Source organism: Gobio gobio (genome assembly GCF_949357685.1).
Source record: "Gobio gobio genome assembly, chromosome: 14".
Lineage (NCBI taxonomy): Eukaryota > Metazoa > Chordata > Actinopteri > Cypriniformes > Gobionidae > Gobio > Gobio gobio.
In genome coordinates this window covers 44456785-44478920 of record NC_137107.1, presented here as the reverse complement: position 1 = coordinate 44478920, position 22136 = coordinate 44456785, and the positions used below count along the sequence as shown (strand labels likewise).

Sequence of the window (22136 nt, the reverse complement as noted above, 5' to 3'; positions counted from 1 at the left end):
TCCGTCATTTTGACAGACAATAAATATTGTATTTACCTGCTTTAGAAACATTCCATAGGGATAAGAAGTGAAAAGGAGGGATGATTACATTTTAAAGCATCTGTATGAAAACAAACCTGGAACACAAGAAAAACAAAATTCCCAGTGCATTGCAGTGAATCATTCACAGGATATTTAGTCAATTAAAGCGGGAGAGCACAAGTGCGCAGTATATGTTGTATTTTTTCATATTGTTACAGTAGAATAGAAAGAAAAAAAAGAAAATAATCAGGAGGAAAAGAACGCAGCGACGTAAAAGAGCTCTTGCCATAGATATTCTTAATATACCATTTCATATTACAATATCAAGCGTTTCATTATTCTTCTGACGTCTAAGGAAACTTAACAGCTCATTCAGTCAAACTGAGGGATAAGGAGCATTTATAGCGCAACCTTATCATTTGAAATTTTTAATTTCAGTCTTTTTGAGTCGATGTTCCCCCAAACCGAAATTCAAAATGCAGTAGTTTTGGTACTAAACTAGTTTTGATATTGAAAAAACAAATAAATAAAGAAATTACTAGTTTTATTCAGCAAGGAAGCATGAAATTGATTAAAAGTCACAGTAACGACATATATAATCTGACAAATCTTTTTTAAACTTTCTATTCAGCAAAGAATTCTGAATTTAACATGATTTCTGAAGAATCATGTGACACTGAAAACTGGAGTATTGATGCTGAAAATTCAGCTTTGCATCAAAGAAATAAATTACTTTTTAAAATATATTTATATAATATACTTGAATAGAAAACTCTTATATTCAAATATAATATTGCACAATTGTCATGTTTTTACTGTAGTCTTGTTTTTTTGTTTTTTTAAGAGACTTAGTGTGTGTGTGTGTGTGTGTGTGTGTGTGTGTGTGTGTGTGTGTGTGTGTGTGTGTGTGTGTGTGTGTGTGTGTGTGTGTGTGTGTGTGTGTGTGTGTGTGTGTGTGTGTGTGTGTGTGTGTGTGTGTGTGTGTGTGTGTGTGTGTGTGTGTGTGTGTGTGTGTGTGTGTGTGTGTGTGTGTGTGTGTGTGTGTGTGTGTGTGTGTGTGTGTGTGTGTGTGTGTGTGTGTGTGTGTGTGTGTGTGTGTGTGTGTGTGTGTGTGTGTGTACATATACACATACGTATTGGATGCTAGTCAGGTAATTTCAAGGACGTAAACAGAAAATGTACAGATATATATATACATACATATACATATATACTGTGTGTGTGTGTATACACACGCATATATACACACACACACACACTCATATATATATATATATATATATATATATATATATATATATATATACACACACGCGCATACATACAAATACATATATACTGTGTGTGTGTGTATTCACGCATATATATATACACACATACACACATACACACACACACACACACACACAGACACACACACACACACTACCGTTCAAATGTTTGGGGTCAGTTAGATTTTTTTATGTTTTTAAAAGAAGTCTCTTCTGCTCACCAAGGCTGCATTTATTTGATTAAAAAGACAAAACCCAGTTATATTGTAAAATCAATGTATTATAATTATTTTAAATTACAATTTAAAACAACTGTACTATTTGAATATATTTTAAGATTATTCCTGTGATCAGAGCTGAATTTTCAGCATCATTACTCCAGTCTTCAGTGTCACATGATCCTTTTCTGATCCTTAAAGTCAACACAAGTTCTTCTCTACTTCAGAACATGTTCCTGGTCTCATTGTGAAGGATTCATCAGCTCACGTCATTTCAAAGAAAATGTTTTCATAATCCTTCACCATAGCTTGCTCACATCTGACTTCACTTTTTGGCTGATGTCACCTAGGCCGCTCAGACTTAATGTTGTCCATTAGCAAAATGGCAGTTTAGTCATTGTTTTAGGTTGCTGTTGTAGGGAACGCATTCTTTCTCAAATCATTACACTAGTAAACACAGTCATTTCAGGCCAGTTAATGCTAATTAAATGAAAATTATGGCAATCATAGCAAATATCTTTGAGATTTGTAAAATAAAGAAGGTGTTTCATGACGGGAATCCTCACAATGAGAGCATGTCTCACCGGCGGGAATATATCAGAGAGGCCGGTCCAGTAATCCTGTTTGCTGTATTCCTGATTTCAAAGGAGCTCGGCTCCTTCCACACCCTCAAAATGAATGTTGCGCATGCCTATCCGTCAGACGCCCATCTGAGCTTTCTCGCGGGTGTAAGCGGCATTAGACGGCGCCGTTGTTTTGTTGAATCTGGATTCTTTGGATGCGAGTCAGGTAATTCCAAGGAGGTAAACAGGAAATGTACAGACATAAAGTCCAGGAACATTATTATGCAACACACAAAACCCGACTCTCTCTCATGTGTTTTGAGTTTTACGTGTGCTTGTGGTTGTTTTTAGTAATGGGCGTATTTGAGAGTGTGTGTGGCATGTTTCTGAAAATAGCGTGTTTATGGGACCTCCTGTTGAGGAGTGTGAACAGCAGGGTTCTTATAGTAAACTCTTATAGTTTTGTTACTTGAAATAAAATAAGCATTGATTGGAATATTATTATTATTATATAATTTATATTATTATATAACTTGTATATTTAAAAAAACTAAAATAATAAAGTTGAAATAAAAATGTATATATGGACATAGACTTTTTGGTTTATGACATAATTTTTTTTTTGTAAATACATTGTCCATTATTTCAAATCCAATATATTACTAAAAACTACAATACTATCTCAATAACACTAACATTACACACTGGAAAATGGAAATAACTGGAAATATATACAAGTTTTTTTGTTTTGTTTTTATTAGGTCACTAACCAAAAAGTCTAGTATATTTAAAAAAAATATAAAAACATAATAAATATATATATATATATATAAAATCTCCTAATGGAAAATATAAAAATAAAAACTAGTTCAAATTATTACTAAAAACTACAATAGTATCTCAATAATACTAGCATGCACGCATGCAAACACACACTCTCTCTCTTCCCGGTTCCTTTATTTGCTCATTATTATCTTAATGAGTTGTATAATTTGTGTTATTTGTTGGAAATCAAAGTGGACCGTAACTAGATGCATATGTTTGCTTTTATTAGTGCGCGTGTGTGCGCGTGTGTGTGTGTGTGTGTGTGTGTGTGTGTGTGTGTGTGTGTGTGTGTGTGTGTGTGTGTGTGTGTGTGTGTGTGTGTGTGTGTGTGTGTGTGTGTGTGTGTGTGTGTGTGTGTGTGTGTGTGTGTGTGTGTGTGTGTGTGTGTGTGTGTGTGTGTGTGGTGTGTGTGTGTGTGTGGGTGGGTGGGCCGGCCAAAATTAGCAGCTTACTCTGGAGATAATTGGTTTTCCTGTGTATAATATGTTTTCAGTGTCTCCGCCCTGCCAAGCGAGTGGCTTTAAATGGGGCACGTTGTTTATTACAGATAGATTATATTACACAGCTCTCTGGAATACTTGATTCTGATTGGTCAGTCGTGGCATTCTGCGGTCAATTATTGCAGCTGTTTTACTGGATAACTGACTGTTTTGCCGAACAAATGATTCCCTGCATAGCTGTGCTGGTTTTGGGTTTCTCCCATCAATCCAATCAGCTGGTCATTATCGCAAAATAAACCCTAAGCAAGACACCAGATCACACTGCTGTGACCTACTACAGTATCCGTTATGTACCGAACGAAACCAGTTGAGAGATGGTTAATGAGACACAAAACAGCTGAAATCACATTTTACAGCTGTATTTTACATTTAGTCCTATGACAATAATAATCTAAAGGTTTATTAGCTATTGAAAAGGCTGGAACAAATAAAATAAATGTGTGTAATTTAATAACGGTTGACAATTAATCCGTTTATATTATAGGCCTACTAAAATAGCGCGACATAGCAAACCCGTTTTTGTTTCTTCTTTATTTAAAATCACATTTTAAATCCCAAAAATAGATATTTTCCTGTGCAAATAGAAAAATATAATGGGTGTAATAACCTGTTGTTACACAAAAACGATCCTGTTCTGAAAAAACACTCGTGTGTTATGCATAAGAATATTTTAATCAATATTTATGTACAATAAAGTGTTCATTTAATTGTAAACACTTTACAACAAGGCTTGATTTGTTAATGTTAACATGAACTAACAATGAGCAATATACTTTAACAATATTTATTTATCTTTGTTAATGTTAGTTGATAAAAATGTATTTTTAAATTTGTATTAGTAAGTGTAGACATTAATATTTAAAGGGATAGTTCACCCTAAAATGAAAATTGAGTCATCATTTATTCAACCTGGTGTTTTTCTGATGGCGTATGCCATTCTTGCTTTCATGGGCCACAATATATATATATATATAATATAATATAATATAAAAATATATGTTATTGACTACATGGGGACTTTAATTTTAGGGTGAATTATCCCTTTAACTAAAGATTAACAACATGAAACCTTATTGTAAAGTGTTACAGAAATGTTAACGTCTTATTTGTTGTCATCAGATTTTAATTTAACCATAGACTTAACCATAGAAAAATATGGAAAATGTGTCCGTGCCGTCACCCATAGGATTCTGAAGAGCAGTTTTGAAGCGTAAAGTAGGGACGAGCTGGCCATTGCCATCTTGGCAGTGCGTCATCGCGCGTCACTCCTGGATAACAGAAAATGGGCAAAGAGGCGGGACGTGGGTGGAGCTGAGGTGACGTGATGACTTAAGGCCTGTACACACCGGGACGAATATTGCGTGAGTTTTTCGAGACGTTTTTCAGCGCGTATTGAGTGTTCACACCCAAGCGATTTTCACTGACGATGCGCCGAGTGAACGTGCAAATTCAGTAGACAGTCCCTCCAGAAAAACGCGATTATGCGATCGCGTGATTTAACGCATAATCAGCCAAAGTCCGCATATTCATGTGGGGGCCGCATTTTTTCAAATACGCCGCACTTTCGCCGCATAAATTGCCTATTTCCGCGTGCAAAATATGCGGGGCTATCATGATTTCATAATCCCCGCATTTTCGTTGCAAAAAAAGTCATATATATTAGCAGAAAGTTGAAAAATTTTCGTTTACTTCACACAAGAGCCGCCATTTCCGCCTATTGCCATGGGAACGTTTTGAAGTGACGTGATTACCCGACGCGAACGTCATTGAAAAGTTTCAAACCCCGTGGAGAAACCATAGATACCGGTGAAACCATGATGAAGCACAAACTCCCATTGGCCAACAAAAATAACAGCAAAAGAGCAAAGCAGTTTCCCTGTGTGCTGACTGATTTCAAAACACAGCTTTGAAGCGTTATGAATCAATGAGTCGATTCAGCGGTTTGAAGCGTTATGAATCAATGAGTCGATTCAGCGGTTTGAAGCGTTATGAATCAATGAGTTGATTCAGCGGTTTGAAGCGTTATTAATCAATGAGTCGATTCAGCGGTTTGAAGCGTTATGAACCAATGAGTCGATTCAGCGGTTTGAAGCGTTATGAATCAATGAGTTGATTCAGCGGTTTGAAGCGTTATGAATCAATGAGTCGATTCAGCGGGTTGGATCGCCAAAGTCACGTATTTCAGCAGTTTGACACGCGATCCGAATCATGAATCGACTCGATGATTCATAGCTTCATGATGCTGTGTTTTGAAATCAGTCATCACTATATAAGTCGTTATTTAGTTTTTTTTGCACACAATAACTATTATCGTCGCTTCATAAAGTTATTGTAGAACCACTGTAGTGAGATGGACTTTGTAACGACGTCTTTAGTAGGCTACCTTTTATGGGTCTTGAGAGTGTACATTGTGCCAATGGAGGCCTTTCTGAGCCATCGGAATTCAACTAAAATATCTTAATTTGTGTCCAACAACATAAAGGGAAGTCATTAATGACAGAATTTTCATTTTTAGGTGAACTAACCCTTTAAGAGATTGCACTTTGTGCATTGGAAGCACTCAAATGTCTGTTTTGTATAGCGACATCTGTAAAACAGGAAGTTATTTATTATTTTTTTCAGAAGTTGTAGCATATTCCTTTTGTAAAGCTACAGAACTTGATTGACTAAATGTTTTGTAAATTTGAGCCATTATTAAGGTCTTCAATAAAACAAGATGAGAACTTAAATATTCCAGCACTTTCTGTGATGTAGTGCTTTTTTTCTCTTTCTCATCAAACCGCAGTTTTTGCAAGTTCCCGCAATTTTATCGCATAAAATTGCATAAATATCCCGCATTTTTCATCGCATTTTTTAAGAAAACGTGCCGCATAATCAAGGATTTTTGCCCCCAACAATCACAAAAAAAAGCCGCATTTTTCTGGAAGGACTGAGTAGATAGCGCTCCCAGTACACAAACTGGTGCTGTGGCACTTTACGCTTCTGACACTCGCTTGTCACGCAGAAGAAGCGAGACAGTATTTACGTGCTTGCAAAAACCATTCACACACTTTTTGCTAACAGGCAACCAGCATTAGCAGCTCGTCTTCGTCTACTTACTACTTCTTAGTATCAATGTGTGCTCGGCAAGACCGTTTTGTTCTTGAGCGCCACCAAGTCGTGTTTTACTGTCACTTCAGCAGCTCCAGGCCAAGGGGGTAATCCAGCCCCCGGAAAGCGTACCTTCCATAGGGAGAGCCATTGCTAACCAAGCCATCACCGGCTGTTAGCATCCCATTGACTCCCATTCATTTTGGCCTCACTTTGACATTGAATAACTTTACATCTGAGATGTTTAAAGACTCCATTTGTCCATTGTTTATTTCTAAACAAACACGACAATGTATAAAAGGCTCCATTACCTTGTATCTTACACTATCGCCCCATAGAAGCCGTTTTTGTAAAAAAAATAGGCTAACGATTGGGTCATAACCACGCGACTCTCGGCGCGCAGTAGAGAAATTACCGTATAGACCCGAGGAGAAGCTCGCAGGCAATCTTTTACTGTCTATGAGGCAATCGGGGGGACGTGGAGCCATAAAGTCCGATAAAGTTAAGGGAGAAGCATGAGGAGAAGCCCAAATAGAGCCAAAAGCAACGGGACAAAATATTTCAACAACGTGATTCAGATTTCACTTTGCACAACTACTAGAAGACTTACAACTGTCAGACTGGTTGCTCACGTCACATCTACGTGGTCAAGCTCAGTCTGAGGCTGCGCAGTACATCAGCCATCAGGAAGTGAGTGCTTCTGCTTGACTTCACTTTTTCTCTGCAAAGTCTATGGGGTCACTGTGTCCATTTCTTTTACTGTCTATGCTCCAGGCAGGTGAACAAAAGCGCAGATCTCATTTTGGTCAGACAGTTTTTAACGTGCGTTTTTTTAAATGCTCGTCGGTGTGCACACTCACATTGGCGCCCTTTGTTTAGTTACGAGGCGTTAAATGTTGGCGATAAAGGCGCGTGAAAATCGTCCCGGTGTGAACAGGCCTTAACAGACAGCAGACAAACGGCAATCCACCTGTCACTCAAAGTGGCCACGCCCTTAATTATGCAGAACTTTAAGGCTTTATATAATGTAAACAAATGAGTTATAAAAAAAAATTTACCCCCCTCACAGTTGTCATGAAGGGCAAAATTAGCCATATACAGACCAAAACCACAATTTGTACCAGACTGTAAACGTGTTTTTCTGCTGTAAAGTTGGGCATTTTAACATGAGGCTCAATGAGATTCTGCTCCCTTCTGGAGCCTGTCCCTAGCGGCCAGTCGATGAATTACATTTTAAGTCACTTCCATACTGGCTTCAACAGAAACTGCGGGAGGCTGCCGCTTGATTTACACACTAATTAAAGAGAATCGCATTGCAGAGCTCGTGTGTTAATCGTGTTTTTTAATGTTTTGTTTTTTTCCCCCAATTCAGATCGAGACATTGCCACCCGAGTTGTTCCAGTGTAAGAAGCTGCGGACGCTGAATCTGGGAAATAACTGCCTTACGGTGTTACCGTCGCGTTTCGGAGAGTTAACGGGCCTCACGCAGCTGGAGCTCCGCGGCAACCGGCTGGAGGGGTTACCGGTGGAGCTCTCCGAATGTCGCCTTCTCAAGCGCTCCGTGCTGATCGTGGAGGAAGATCTCTTCAACACCCTGCCACCGGAAGTCAAGGAGCAGCTCTGGAGAGCCGATAAAGAACAAGCCTGAGTGAGACGGATGAAAGAGAAAGAAACTCTTAATGTGGTCATTCTGCTTTCCTTTCATTCTTTTAATGATTTTTAATTCATTTTATTTGGGCGAAAAAGCATTCGTTTCTCGTCCGTATGAAGGGAAGTTGCGGACAGTACGGTGCCATCTGTCCTTAGAAACACACACACACTCACACTGATACAAGAACACGCGTTTTGCGAGGTCAAGTCATTCATGTACTGCCCCCTAGAGGCACGGAGGGGCATGCACACAGATGACAACGACGAGTGCCTGTTAAAGCGGTGGCTTTATGGGAATGCATAGATGTAACAAGCAATATGTGGTTTGTGCATTATTTACTTAGTGGCTGCGTCCAATCAGGGAAGAGTCGACTGTTTATGAATGTGCCAGCTGAGTTATCAAATATGAAAAATATACATTTTAGACCTCTGCAAGCTAATACCCACAGAAACAAATGCCAAAATGGTCATATACAAAATCTAATACATATATATGCTTTTAAAGACTTTTAAAGATGAATATGATGCCACAAACTCTTGAAAATGTCTTGCTGAAATCTTACACTCCACAGATATAGAAACTGCGAACTCAGTTGCTCCGATGACAAACAAAATTTTGCCATTTGTTTCTCGAATGTTGGACTGACTCAAGTTTGGATCATGCGACTTGCACGTCGCATCCCATTGGTTGACTCGAAGGGAATGATGACGTCATAATGACTGTTGTCGTAGCAACGTTCCCACACTATCTTGGCCTTAACTCTCTCTGAGCTGTATGCTGGAGGTCGTCTCAAAGACAAAGTGTACATTTTACGTTTAGAAGTTTTATAATTTTACAAAAAAAAGAGAGAAAGAACAAAAAGAAACAGAACAGAAGGACTCATGCAAACTGTTCACATGTTTGCAAGAACAAAAATCCTATGCGTTGATGTACCTTTTTTTTTATATGTACATGTTCTTATGATTTTATTTTATGATTTTTATTTGAACTTTTCTTTTGTTGGGAAGACTGCCTAATGTACACAGTATGGCTTTAAACAAAACCAAGTAAAGATTTCTGATACACTTCATTCCAATGTGTTTTCATGTTTCTTAAGTCACACACACACACACACACACGGGTCATTCTCAGGAAATTGTGCCGTTGGTGCCTGAACATTTTATTTGTCTCTTTTTAAGCAGTTGCAAAAAAACAAGTTTATTGTTACTAAAACCTACATTATTAGTTACTTAGTTATATATATAAACATTTATGTTAGATGCTGAATAAATTGTTAGATAATAAAGAAAAGTAAAAAAAAGTAATTTTATCTCACAATTCTGGCTTTTTTTCTCGCAATTCCAAGTTTAAAACTCGCATTTCTGAATTTGTTTTCTGCAATTACGGCTTTATATCTCACAATGCTAAATTAGACTTTGATTTATATCTAAAAAAGGAATTACGGGGGGAAAAGTCAAATTTGTAATTTAACCGTATATTGCTAAGAAAAGTCTGAATTGTGAGAGAGAGAGTACCCTAGCAACCACCCCAAGTACCCTAGCAACCACATTGCACCCTATGGCAACTTCATAGTAACCTCCTAGCAATAATCCAGAATATCGATCACTTTTTTCTGATAGACTGGTTTTAAAACCATCAAACTTAAAGCTTTAAAACTGTTTAAAACCACTTTAAACCAAACCCTCTCACACTTCCAGCTTTCAAAACCACTTCAATCTTTCTGGTCAGGCTTTCTCAAGCCAAAAATCTAAGTTTGTTTAGACAAATTTTCTTTTATCTAGACTAAATTTAATAGAATAGTTCACCCAAAAAAGAAAATGATCCCATAATTTATTCACCGTCACGCCATCCTAGGTGTATATGACTTAATTTTTTTCTTAGCCAAACACATGAATGTATGGATATTTTTCTTACACAAACGCATGGCTTCGCTTCAGAAGGCCTTCATTTACCCCCTGAGGTTGTGTGGAGCAGTTATATGATGGATGGATGCACTTTTTGGAGTTTCAAAAACTATTCAATGCCATTACAAAGCTGGAAACAGCCATGATATTATTTAATATAACTCGGATCGTGTTCGGCTGAAAGAAGAAAGTCATATACACCTGGCCTGGGATGGCTTGATGGTGGGATAATGGGATCATTTTTGGGTGAACTATTCCTTTAATATCCTTTTAGCATAAAGTCATGGCCACACGTGGCATTGTTGCCTGAGAATGAGCCATGCACACCCACACACACACATTCTTTAATGCCACACCTCTCAACACACACACAGTGAACACAGGCTCTATGGCAAGCCGTTTTGACTTTTATTCATTCACAGGATATTAATTCATCAACAAATCAATTTTTACTTGTTAAAATGCTAATTATTGATATCAACAATTGAATTTCAACTAGTAAAAACTAATTTTCTTGATACGAGTAATTATATTTTCACTAGTGAACTGTCACCATAGGCTGCCATTCAAAATCAATTGTTGATATCAATAATTCATATCCTGTGAATGAATAAAAGTCAAAACGGCTTGCCACACAGGCTCTCTCTTTCTGTGGGTAGAGGTGAGTAAAGGCACCACGCCACATGAAAGCTCCCATTCATTCACTTCTCTCTCTTTCTTTCTTTCTTTCTTTCTCTCTCTCTCAGCTCATGGTCAATACCAACCGTCCAGATGGCAGCCAGACAGTTCAAACCAAACACACACTTTCTTAAGTTAGTACATGCACTTGAAACTTCCTCAAATGCTGAATGAAAGTCTGAATGTTGCACAGACATCACAAATGGACAAGAAGGTGTTAAAGGTCCCATGGCACGAAATTTTCACTTTATGAGGTTTTTCAACATTAATATGAGTTCCCCTAGCCTGAATATTGTCCCCACGTGGCTAGAAATTTTGATCGGTGTAAACCGTGTTCTGGCTGTCTTTCTCTGCCTTTGAGAAAATGACAGCCCAAACGAGCTGATCTTGAATTTTTGCTGTTATGACATCATAACAGGAACAGTTACCTCCCTTTCTTCCACCCAGAGAATCGAACCAGTTCACCAAATCGGACTGAATCGTTCTAAACGGTTCGTGTCTCGAGTCGGCGCTGATCCATCATTTACTAAAGTTACTAACTTTCTGAAATGAGTGACAGTCCCTCCGACTAGAAATAAACGAATAACCTAAAGTATATGCTAATAACTACAACAGTTCACTGAACTTAGATGTGCTGAGAGAACAGATGTGAAGTGACATCCGTCTCTCTGGCACAGCCTTGTGCCTCGTAGACCTCGTTAAACCACGCCCCCTCTGCTCATTTCAAATGCAAAGATGTCAGCCAATCACAACAGTGGGCGTTTTTACTGAAGTCTCACAGCAGACACGCCCCTTTAAACAGGGCATTCAGCCAGAGGGCAAACATCAGTGTAGAAAAAAATGCCTTTTATTTCTAAATTATGACATTTTATGATGTAAAAATCATACTAACAATATAAGCACACCTCAGAATACATTATAAAATAAAATAAAAAATCCATGCCATGGGACCTTTAATGGGGAGCTGATATCCCATGAAGTGGACAGCATTCTGTTCTGCTAGAATACCACAATTGTTTTGTATTCGTCGGATATGAGCAGCTGTTTACTGTTTTTTTCCAGCGGATTTGAGATCAAAATGTTTTTTGTTAGTTGACGAAAACACCCAAACTGCTATGTTATCATCTAGAAGCTTTCACTTCCTCCATATCCTCCGGTGTCAAGCAAGACTGTACACAAACACGAGCTGAGGAGAAGCGTGTGTTGACTGGTGTGTGTGATGCGGGCGCCCCCTGCAGGTGAAGAGCTCAAACGCACACACAAAACCATCTCAAACGCACTACTTAAAGGGATAGTTCACCCAAAAACGAATAAAGTATTATTTTATAGGAATAAAGTAAACTTTATATAGTTTTAAATATGGATATTTTTCTTACACAAACCCATCGATTCACTTCAGAAGGCCTTTATTAACCCTCGTACCTGAACTATCCCTTTAATTTCTATAAATGTAGGCTCTACTAATTAATTATCTCGGTCTAAAAAATAACTGGATCAGTCCTAGTTAACAGGGAAATATTATCAATGATCAATGACGGTTAAATTACTGTGTGACTTCAGAAGGCTTGGAATATATTGCTTTTTATTTGTTTATTTATTTATCGCTTTTATGGTCACTGTAAATTATTGTTTTATGGAAAGAGGTGAATTAACTATCAAATAATAATAATAATAATAATAATAATAATAATAATAATATAATATTTGAATAATATAATATAAATAATAATAATTCAGATAATTTTTTTTTATAATTGAGGTGAATATCCCTTTAAATCAAAATATGCGTGGATTTAAAGGGACAGTTTAACCCAAATAAAACTCATCGTTATTATTTTCTCACTCTCATGTTAATACAAACATATGACCTTTAAGAGAAGATATGTTAGAAAAAGTGACTGTGTTCTTTCCCCTCTTTCACTGTTGAAATAGCTTTTAAACATTTTCTTATCAACTGCAACAAAAACAAGATGTACATTATTAACAAAATTAACGTTAGCTGCCAGAATAAAGTTACATAGCTTGAGTTTAGGTGCGTTTAATACATAACATAACATTTTTTCAGTGCTTTTGTTTTTAGGTTGTACCAAAAGGTTTATGCATATTTAATATTATTTTTTAAAATGTGAGACATTTGGTTTGGAAAGAGTTCACTTATTTTATGTATATGGTACTAAGTAATTGCAATTGTTTCCCGGATGCAATGAAATGCCATAGAACAAAGAAAGTCATTCGGGTGAGACGTGAGAGTAAATAATGGCAGAATTATTATTTTGGTGAACTATTTCTTTAAATACCAGCTGAAAACACTTTTTTCACGCCTTAGTGTGAAAAGAAAATAATGTATTTCAGAAATGGCGTTTGCATATTAGTTCATTAATATATCTTATAATGCACAGAACATAATTAAATCTATCTACCACTTGAGGGGTGAATCCTAGAAACACTAAAATTAGTTAACAATTAATGACTGGCTCATACACATAGATGATAAAGGGTTAACTTTATGATTGAAACACTGACTAACAGACAAAGCTTGGATCTCAACGCTGCATTCAATAGCCTACAAGCAATCGTGCACGTAATGATGTGCCAAACACATGGATTTCCATCCTGCACAGGCCTATGACCCGTGTTCCCCCTTTACCTGGAATTAAGTTTACTGGAGGCATGTGTTTACCTTTAGGTTCACGTGAACCCTCAGTCACTCAACTTATTCATGCACATTTGACTTTCTTGCAGTGAAAGAGTTACTGTTCAAAATCCAATTATTGCATCACCATGGTTACAGTTTAATCGTATTTGACATGGTGCAACCACGTGGTGCTTAGAGAGAGAGAGAGAGAGAGAGAGAGAGAGGAGAGAGAGAGAGAGAGAGAGAGAGAGAGAGAGAGAGAGAGAGAGAGAGAGAGAGAGAGAGAGAGAGAGAGATTTGGATGAGACGGTCAGCCACCTTTAGCCCTCTTCTCAGACTGTCCTCAGCATGGATGTTTTGACAGAGCAAGACCTGCAAAAGGTAAGAAACTGCCTCTAAACTGCTGTCACAACTCTTAAATGCGCCACATATTGTCCTATTTTCTGTGCATGTTCATCAGAAACGCTGGAAAACGCACTTTTACGAGAACAATAAGACTTTTGATGACAATCAGTGTTTTGCATCTTTATAATAAAAGTGTTCGTAGATCAGCGCCTCGTGTATGTGTGCAAAAGATGCACCAAAATAAAATATAAAATCACGTGTGTAATAACTTTGACCCATATTGGAAGTCTGTTACGTAATTCGCTGTAAACAGAACAAGCTGGTAGAGTGGAATGTGCCTAAAAAGAGGAGCGCAAAATGGGCGGGGCCTTCAGTTATAATTTACATATTTTAACTCTTCATTGTGTGGTTTCAGTTTAACGGCTGCGTATTATTATTATTATTAGTAGTAGTAGTATAGCCTATAGTTGATTTATTATTATAATTATTATTATTATTATTAGTAGTAGTAGTAGTAGTAGTAGTGATAGTAGAATAGTTTATTATTATTGCCCTGAGCTTGTAGGTAGGTGTCATGTGTGTCATGTGACACCTGTTACTTTTCTCATCGCTGTTGAGGGTAGACCAATCACAGTCTTTTTTTTTTTTTAATTGAAACAACAGTAGGGGAGTACAAAGACATTTGAATATATAAAACAAATCAAATGTATCTTATATTACAAATCAATCATGTTTCTATTACATTAAGTATCCTTTTCAACAGCTTAGATGTCTTAACAGCTTTTCAATTGTTCTGTATTGATGTTAGGGAGTCATAAAAAATCTTCAAATCAGTGGAAAATAGTCTACCACTTGGTACAGTCGATATACATTTTGCTTTATGTATATGATATTTCCCTAATAGAATAAGAAGTTTAATTATATTATCCATTTCCAATAAACCAGTATCACAATCCATAAACAATACCATTACATCAGTTATAGTGACAAATTTGTACAATAAGTCAAAAAGAAAAATAGAAACTTGGGACCAAAATATATAATAATTTGGTATTATTACATTTGAAAAATAAGTGTAAAATTGTTTCTGTTTCTTGTTTACAAAAAAAATCGTACATATTGTGCCTTTTACAGATTTAAACGATTCCACTTATTAATGTTCAGATGTCTCCAAAAATCGCCCTGAGATTTAAATGGCCTCGATGGAGTAGTCGTTATTTTTAATCACAGATGGCCCCGTCTGTAATCCCATTGAATTCCACCCCATGCATACAACATTTTCAAAAGTTTGTGGATCTGTAGTTTGCATATTCACAATGACATATACCTAAACGCATTTAAAAGTAAGAAAAAAGGGGGAAGTAAAGAAAAATGAAGTGTAGTCACTTTGATTTTTCATTATGAAATATATCATGATATAAAATGAATGCCATACTAATATTACATTATTTACATAGAACTTCAAAGAAAGTACATGTGCAAAAAGGTACTTTTTGCTACTTTCTTTGTGATATCAGTTTTCTGTACTGTTTTTATTCTGTAGTACCAGGATGAGGGCTATCTGGTGCTGGACGGGCTTCTGTCCCCAGAGGAATGTGATACTTTACGGGAACGAATGAGTGAGATTATTGACCGGATGGACGTTCCTGAATACTGCAGGATACAGTTCTCCACTGACCACGACGAGCAACTGAAAACACAGGTAAACGGCCAATGCCTCATCATCATCATTCATTTACACTAGTGTCATTATCAATCTCAATCTGTTCTTCTACACGTTACTTTCCACATGCAACCCAATATTCCTGGGTAAAGATGCAGGTAAGACTACTGACTGTAGGTAAATATAGTTGCCTGGATTAATTATGCTTAAACATACTACCAACCCTGCTGGAAAAAAGTCCCATGTAAATCCATGTACAACATTTAGAAGCGGTCAACTCCGTCATATCATGTCATATTTTGTGTTTGTCCAGGGAAATGCTGACTATTTCATCACAAGCGGAGACAAGATCCGTTTCTTCTTTGAGAAAGGCGTGTTTGATGATAAAGGTTTGTTGTGCTGAGATGTAAATAAAAAGTCCCAGGAAATACATCCCAAAATGAAAATCTTGTGATTTCAGGAGAGTTCATGGTGCCAAGAGAACATTCCTTGAATAAAATTGGACATGGTGGGTGTTTAAGAAAATTACACGGCATATGTGTGATATTCATATTTCATCCGATTTATTTCCATCTCTTTGTGTTTTATCTTTCCTACAGCTCTTCACGCGTATGAGCCGCTGTTTAAAGCAGTCACACACTCACCAAAAGTTCAAGTAATGACCAAACTCCCAACTAAATTGTGGTCTTCATGTAAACGCTCATTTTGAAAACTCTTTAGGGCCCAAAACCTCTTTAAAACCAGACAGCCCTCCCAGACCGGTGTTATTGTTAACTAAAACTATTAAAATAATTTTCAGTTATTGAAATAAAGATCATATAAAAATTTTTTTAAATTAGGGCTGTTAAACCGATTAATCGTGATTAATCGCATCTAACATAAAAGTTTGTGTTTAGGCTGTGTGTGTGTGTGTGTGTGTGTGTGTGTGTGTGTGTGTGTGTGTGTGTGTGTGTGTGTGTGTGTGTGTGTGTGTGTGTGTGTGTGTGTGTGTGTATAAATAACAAAAATATTTCTCAGTAATTGAAATAAAGCTGATATAAAATAAAATATAAATTAGTGCTGTCGAATCGATTAATCGCATTTAACAAAAAAGTTTATATAGACTAAAATATGTGTGTGTACATATATATATATATATATATATATATATATATATATATATATATATATATATATATATATATATATATATATATATATATATATATATATATATATATATATATATATATATATATATATATATATATACTAGGACTGTCAATAGATAAAAAAATATAGTCGCGATTAATCGCACACTTATCGTGAAATTAAGCAAACGCCATTTATCTCATTAAACACATACATTTTGTCATAATTTGCTATAAATAAACAATCAGATTGAAGGGTGATTCTCACAAAACTGTATTTTCTGCAGCTTCAAGGATCATTGGAGACTCCAAAATTACACCAAATATCCAAATAGAGTCCATATACTTCTATTAAATAATACATTTACTAAAATACTAAAAACACAATGGGACTCTCTATTCTCTCTGATGTGATCAGCCTGGCCTTCTTTACATTAGCGCTGTTTTGGACAGTTTGAATGAATTCGATTACTCGATCACTGAACACTTTCCCAGAGTTTAACGGCTGTAAATGGCCTGATCACAAACAGAGGCAGAATCGGGTTAAAGAGTTAGAATGGAAATGTCCTCCTCTCAGGGTTACAGATGCTCCTAATATATACACATATGCACACGCATATATAAACAATCATGCCAAATATACATTTTGCCAATTTTCAGACACTTCAGTCATATTGTGTGTTTGCTTCCCATCTGCAGAACCTGGGTAAGAAACTCGGCCTGACAAATCCAGTTATTCTGCAGAGTATGTACATCTTTAAGGTAGGTTATATTTAAGGTTACTATATGTTGGCCTTTAAGTGATGCTTACATTCATTATAAGGGTAATATTTTCAATACTCGCTTCTTCTGTATCTGTTCTGTACACAGCAACCAGGGATTGGTGGAGAAGGTAAGACCCGCCTACATCTTTAACCAATGAGAAAGCAACACAAAAACACCTTGTTGACCTTTTACCCTTGACTTCAGTGACACCACACCAGGACGCCACCTTCCTTTACACGCAGCCTCTGGGAAGGGTGATGGGCATATGGATCGCTCTGGAAGACGCTACACTCGAGAACGGCTGCCTGTGGTTCATACCGGGATCACACAACGGTAATTTCAAACGCATTAAGCAGATCATGGCATTTTACGTCGTTTGGGCGTGGATGCTATTGGAGTGAGGCTTATGAATTTGTGTATTTAAAATGAGTTTCCTGTGCGTGAAAGATGGGATTACCAGGCGAATGGTGCGGTCACCTGAAGGCACGTTTCCTCTGACTGATTTCATTGGCCGAGAGAAGAAATATGATGACAAGCTCTTCGTTCCCGTTCCTGTTAAAAAAGGCGAGTTAATGAAACTGTCAATTCACTTGGAAATTAATTCCAAGAACATACAGTAAACATATACAGTATATACGCCAACATTCAAATGTTTAATTTTTGAACATTTTTGAAGATGTCTCTGCTCACCAAGGCTTCATTCATTTGATAAAAAATACAGTTAAAACTGTAATAATGTGAAATATTATTACAATCATTGGGACAAAATGTAGTTGTGTAATGGTTGTAAGTTTTATAAGCATCCTAACATGTTTTAACATGTTGTTAGCATGTCTTAGCATTTTGCTAGCATGTATTAGCACATTGCAAACATGATTAACATGTTGCTAGCATGATTTAGCACATTGCTAGAATTATTTAACATGTTTCTAGCATGATTTACCGCAAAGCTAACTTGAATTAGCGTGTTTGCTGTCATGATTTAACATATTTCTAATTTGAACAGGCACACTGTTAGCATGTTAGCATGAATTAGCACATTGTTACGATGTTTCAACATGTTGGTAGCATGTTTAGCACTTTGTTAACATGAATTTGCATTTTGCTAGCATGAATTACCGCAAAGCTAACATGAATTAGCATGTTTGTTGACATGATTTAACATGTTTCTGATTTGAATAGGCACATTGCTAGCATGTTTTAACATGTTGGTAGCATGATTAACACATTGCTAACATGAATTAACATGTTGCTATCATGTTTTATCAGGTTGCTATCATGTTTTAGCATATTGCTTGCTAGCTAGCATGATTGATAACATTGCTGGCATGTTTTAATGTTGCCTTTAACATGATTGACACATTGCTTACATGAATTAACATGGCCTGTTCGAACTGCCCAAGTCCGCCGGCATGAGAGTCAGACGCTCTAACAAGGAGGCTAAAGGCTGCAACCGATAACGTCAGTCGCTAGAGCGTCTCTTGAGATCAGAGGAATGAGGCTTACTCGAACAGCGACTACTAGCTGGCCTCCATTACACGTTGCTAACATGAATTAGCATGTTGATGGGATGATTAATCACAATGCTAGCATGTTTTAGCACGTTGAACATGTTGCTAACATTTTTTAACATATTGGTATGAGGTTGAATTAGCATATTGCAAACATTAAACCACATGAATTAGCATATTGCAAACATGTTTTAGTAAGTTGCTTGCATGATTTAACGTGTTGCTAGTATGATTTACCGCTAAGTTAACATGAATCATCATGTTGCTAGCACGTTGCTGACATGATTTAACACATTGCTAATTTGAATAGGCACATTGCTAGCATGTTTTAGCATGTTTGCTAGAACTTTTGTTGTCTTTTGTATGTATATTGATATACATATGTATAAATGTTTTGGTACTTTAGGTGGAGCAGTTCTGATTCACGGGCAAGTGGTCCACCGCAGCGCTGCAAACACATCTGACGCCTCACGCCACGTTTACACTTTCCACATTATGGAGTCTCAAAACACCGTTTGGAGTCCTGAGAACTGGTAAGAGCAGGGCATGCTGGGTAACGCAGGCCATGTGTTGGGAAGTGCTGTAGCTTGATGTAAAGTGAATCTGTTTGTCTCTCTCAGGCTTCAGCCGACAGAAGAGCTGCCCTTCCCTTCCCTCTACACCTGAACCACAGACAGAGCAGCCCTGATCATCAATGATGCAGAAGACACATCAGCGCAGTAAAATGTCAAATTTTTTAATGCAAGGATAACAATAACGCCTTAAATATGACATTTTGTAAATGGACCAACAATGACTTTCTTACCATAAAATGTGAATCATTTTGAACCATTCTGTATATTTTACCTACAGCCACAACAGTCTTAATAAAAGGCTAGATTTTGTTAACCGAAGAAGCTCTTTTATCTGACTTTCAAGGCTTGATGTTAGGGGTGGGCAATTTTATTTTATTTCACGATAACAATATATTTATCTCGATATAGCTATTCTTATTTTATTTTTACTATTAAAAATAAGAACAAAGAAGCATTTATTAAATAAACTTCACGTTTTTAAGCTACAGTAGGTTTATTTAACATGCAGTAAGAAATAGTGCAGAAATTGTATGATCAAGTTTATTAATAAAACATGCATAGTCTTCACTGTATGAATCAAATATGAACGGATTCTTATGAACTCTTTCCCGGCCATTAATGGAAATTTCCATCATTTGTTAGAAAACGCTTCCCCGCCATTGACGGAGTGTTTTCGGCTTTCTGTGTTTCCACTGTTATACGGTCGAGGCGACACATCTTCTGAAAGAGTACTGAATCTCCTGATTCTGATTTTTGTGAAAATTATCAAAAATACTGGCGGTGGCGGGCAACTTTTTTTTTTTTAAACGCTGATGGGGAAAAAGTTAAAGAAACAAGTGAATCAGTCAAAAGCAGTGAGTGATTTTCTCTTTGTCTTTTGTTGTTTGATTAACATTAATGAGACAGACATCAGTTTATTATGCTACTGTCCCTTTAAAGGGGTCCTATAATCCCCCTTTTTACAAGATGTAAAATAAGTCTCTCTTTTTGAGGGTGAGCAAAACGCGTTTTTGTGTGTCCCTTTAAATGCAAATGAGCTGCTGCTCCCTTTCAGGAAGAGGGCGGAGCTCATGTTAGCAGCTTTGATTACCTCATGCAGACACACACTGAAAATGTCAGAAACTATTCAGCCTTTTATATAAAACCGGAGTCGGACAATGATGGAGAGACTCGAGAAGAAGTGACAACATGTGGGATTCAACAGGATGTTTCTGATTGGTTAGTTGATGAATTTATGTAGCTTTGATGTGGAGTTACTTAGCCTGACAAACCAGACCCACAGCTAGTTGACAGATTAAACTTTCGCCGTATCTGGTCGGCAAAACTCAGAATACATCTTCCTTTCTTAAGAATGACTTCAGTGCCGTTCTTTGTTCTTTTCTCAAAGAAAAGCTTAACTCCAAGTCTTCCAGAGTCGCGGCCAAAGCCGTTTCGAAAGACCGCTGTTCGCCAGCTTCTTTTTGTACGCGGAACCGTCCGCCAACATATGTTAAGCCCGCCCACCGACTATATACACAATGTGATTGGCCTGACCAGAGTTTGGTTTTTCCAGCTCACAAGCCAACGGAGAGTTGCTAGACTACACTGGCTGCAAATTAGATTTGCTGCCGCTAGGGTGTGTCTAGATTTCTAGGCTAGGAGTTATGCCGCGTTCCAGGCAACCCGTAACCCGTGTTTTTCCAACCTTCTACCCGTGAAAGTGGACTGGAACGGCTGTCAAACCTGTGACTTCCCACCCGTGAACTCGTACTAGATCGATGTACTCCCAGTTACGAGCACTGATGTCACATAGCCCGCTAAACAACAATGAAAGCCCCCATGGACGCGGTGTTTATGAAACAAATATACAAATAACGTAAAATAAAAGGTATAACAGCTTTTCTTGCCGTATGCGCTGTTTTTCTCCTCCGTTTCCCTCAAATAAGCAAGGAGTAAGCACCTTTGGCGATAGAAATGATTGTAAATGAGCATACACCTCGTACGGTCCGCCATGCTTTGTTTACATCAAGCTACCACACAATTCCTTGGGCTCAGGCAGTTTGGCGTGACTTTGCCTGGAACGCTATAAAGTCGTGAGTGGTAGTTTGAAGTTGTAACTTACGGGCACAAAAACCTGCCTGGAACGCAGCATTAGTATCTTCAAGTCATCGATTAGCATATTCTGTCCTGATAATATAAATCGCTGTTGTAAAATGCCTTCAGAGCCAGAGAATATCTTCTGCATGAAGAGAGAACAGGTAAAGTTTAGTTTAATGACGGTTATAGCTTATGCTGACATGTTGTCTTTTATGACATGCTATTGCATTTGTGTTACGTACTGTATTGCAATAAATGTGAAAAGACGAATGCAACAGCTTGAGCTCCCAAATGTACTCGACTACAACAACTCTTCCTCTTCTCAACATGGCCTTTGTTGTGTGTTCCTGGGGGCAGGGTTTATGTATATTTTAGGGATAGTGATGTCACTAACCCACGAATAAGCTCATTGCCGTTTGTTGTACTAGTCTTTAAAAGTGATTTCTTAAAAAGAAAATATCTCCTTTTGCTTTGAACTTTGAGCGTCATAACTTTGTAGATGTTGTTTATGTTCAAACAGCAACATTGCACACTAACTAAAGTTTAAAAAGTTAAATTATAATCAACCATCCCTTTATAGGGCTAGTTCACCCAAAAATGAAAATTATCCCATGATTTACTCACCCTCAAGTCATCCAATATGACATTCTTCTTTCAGACAAATACAATCGGAGTTATATTTAAAAATGTCCGTTATAAAGTAAAATATCTTACG

General features: G+C 37.2%; 2 protein-coding genes across 2 annotated transcripts in view; both read left to right on the top strand.

Annotated features, from left to right (window-relative positions):
- The window catches only part of lrrc8aa (leucine rich repeat containing 8 VRAC subunit Aa), a 63298-nt gene extending 54090 nt beyond the window's left edge, over nt 1–9208 (top strand). The window contains exon 7 of the mRNA XM_079834067.1: nt 7861–9208. Coding sequence (XP_079690193.1) covers nt 7861–8136 — 276 coding nt within the window. The 3' untranslated portion in view covers nt 8137–9208. The remainder of the gene's footprint in view (nt 1–7860) is intronic.
- Nucleotides 9209–13440: 4232 nt separating this feature from the next.
- On the top strand, nt 13441–21695 carry phyhd1 (phytanoyl-CoA dioxygenase domain containing 1). Its single transcript, XM_079835449.1, has 11 exons — nt 13441–13737; nt 15245–15403; nt 15678–15753; nt 15825–15872; nt 15964–16019; nt 17194–17256; nt 17365–17386; nt 17464–17592; nt 17707–17823; nt 19177–19303; nt 19391–21695. The coding sequence occupies exons 1-11, from the start codon at nt 13705–13707 to the stop codon at nt 19434–19436; spliced, it is 876 nt and encodes a 291-aa protein (XP_079691575.1). The 5' UTR covers nt 13441–13704; the 3' UTR covers nt 19437–21695.
- The last annotated feature ends 441 nt before the right edge of the window (nt 21696–22136 follow it).

What these genes read in the sequence shown, in the direction of transcription:
- phyhd1 (XM_079835449.1), top strand. Translation starts at nt 13,705, where the DNA reads ATGGATGTTTTGACAGAGCAAGACCTGCAAAAG. An exon ending in CTTGAATAAAATTGGACATG is followed by an intron (nt 15,873 to 15,963) that starts GTGGGTGTTTAA and finishes TCTTTCCTACAG; the next exon opens with CTCTTCACGCGTATGAGCCG. An exon ending in CACACTCACCAAAAGTTCAA is followed by an intron (nt 16,020 to 17,193) that starts GTAATGACCAAA and finishes TCCCATCTGCAG; the next exon opens with AACCTGGGTAAGAAACTCGG.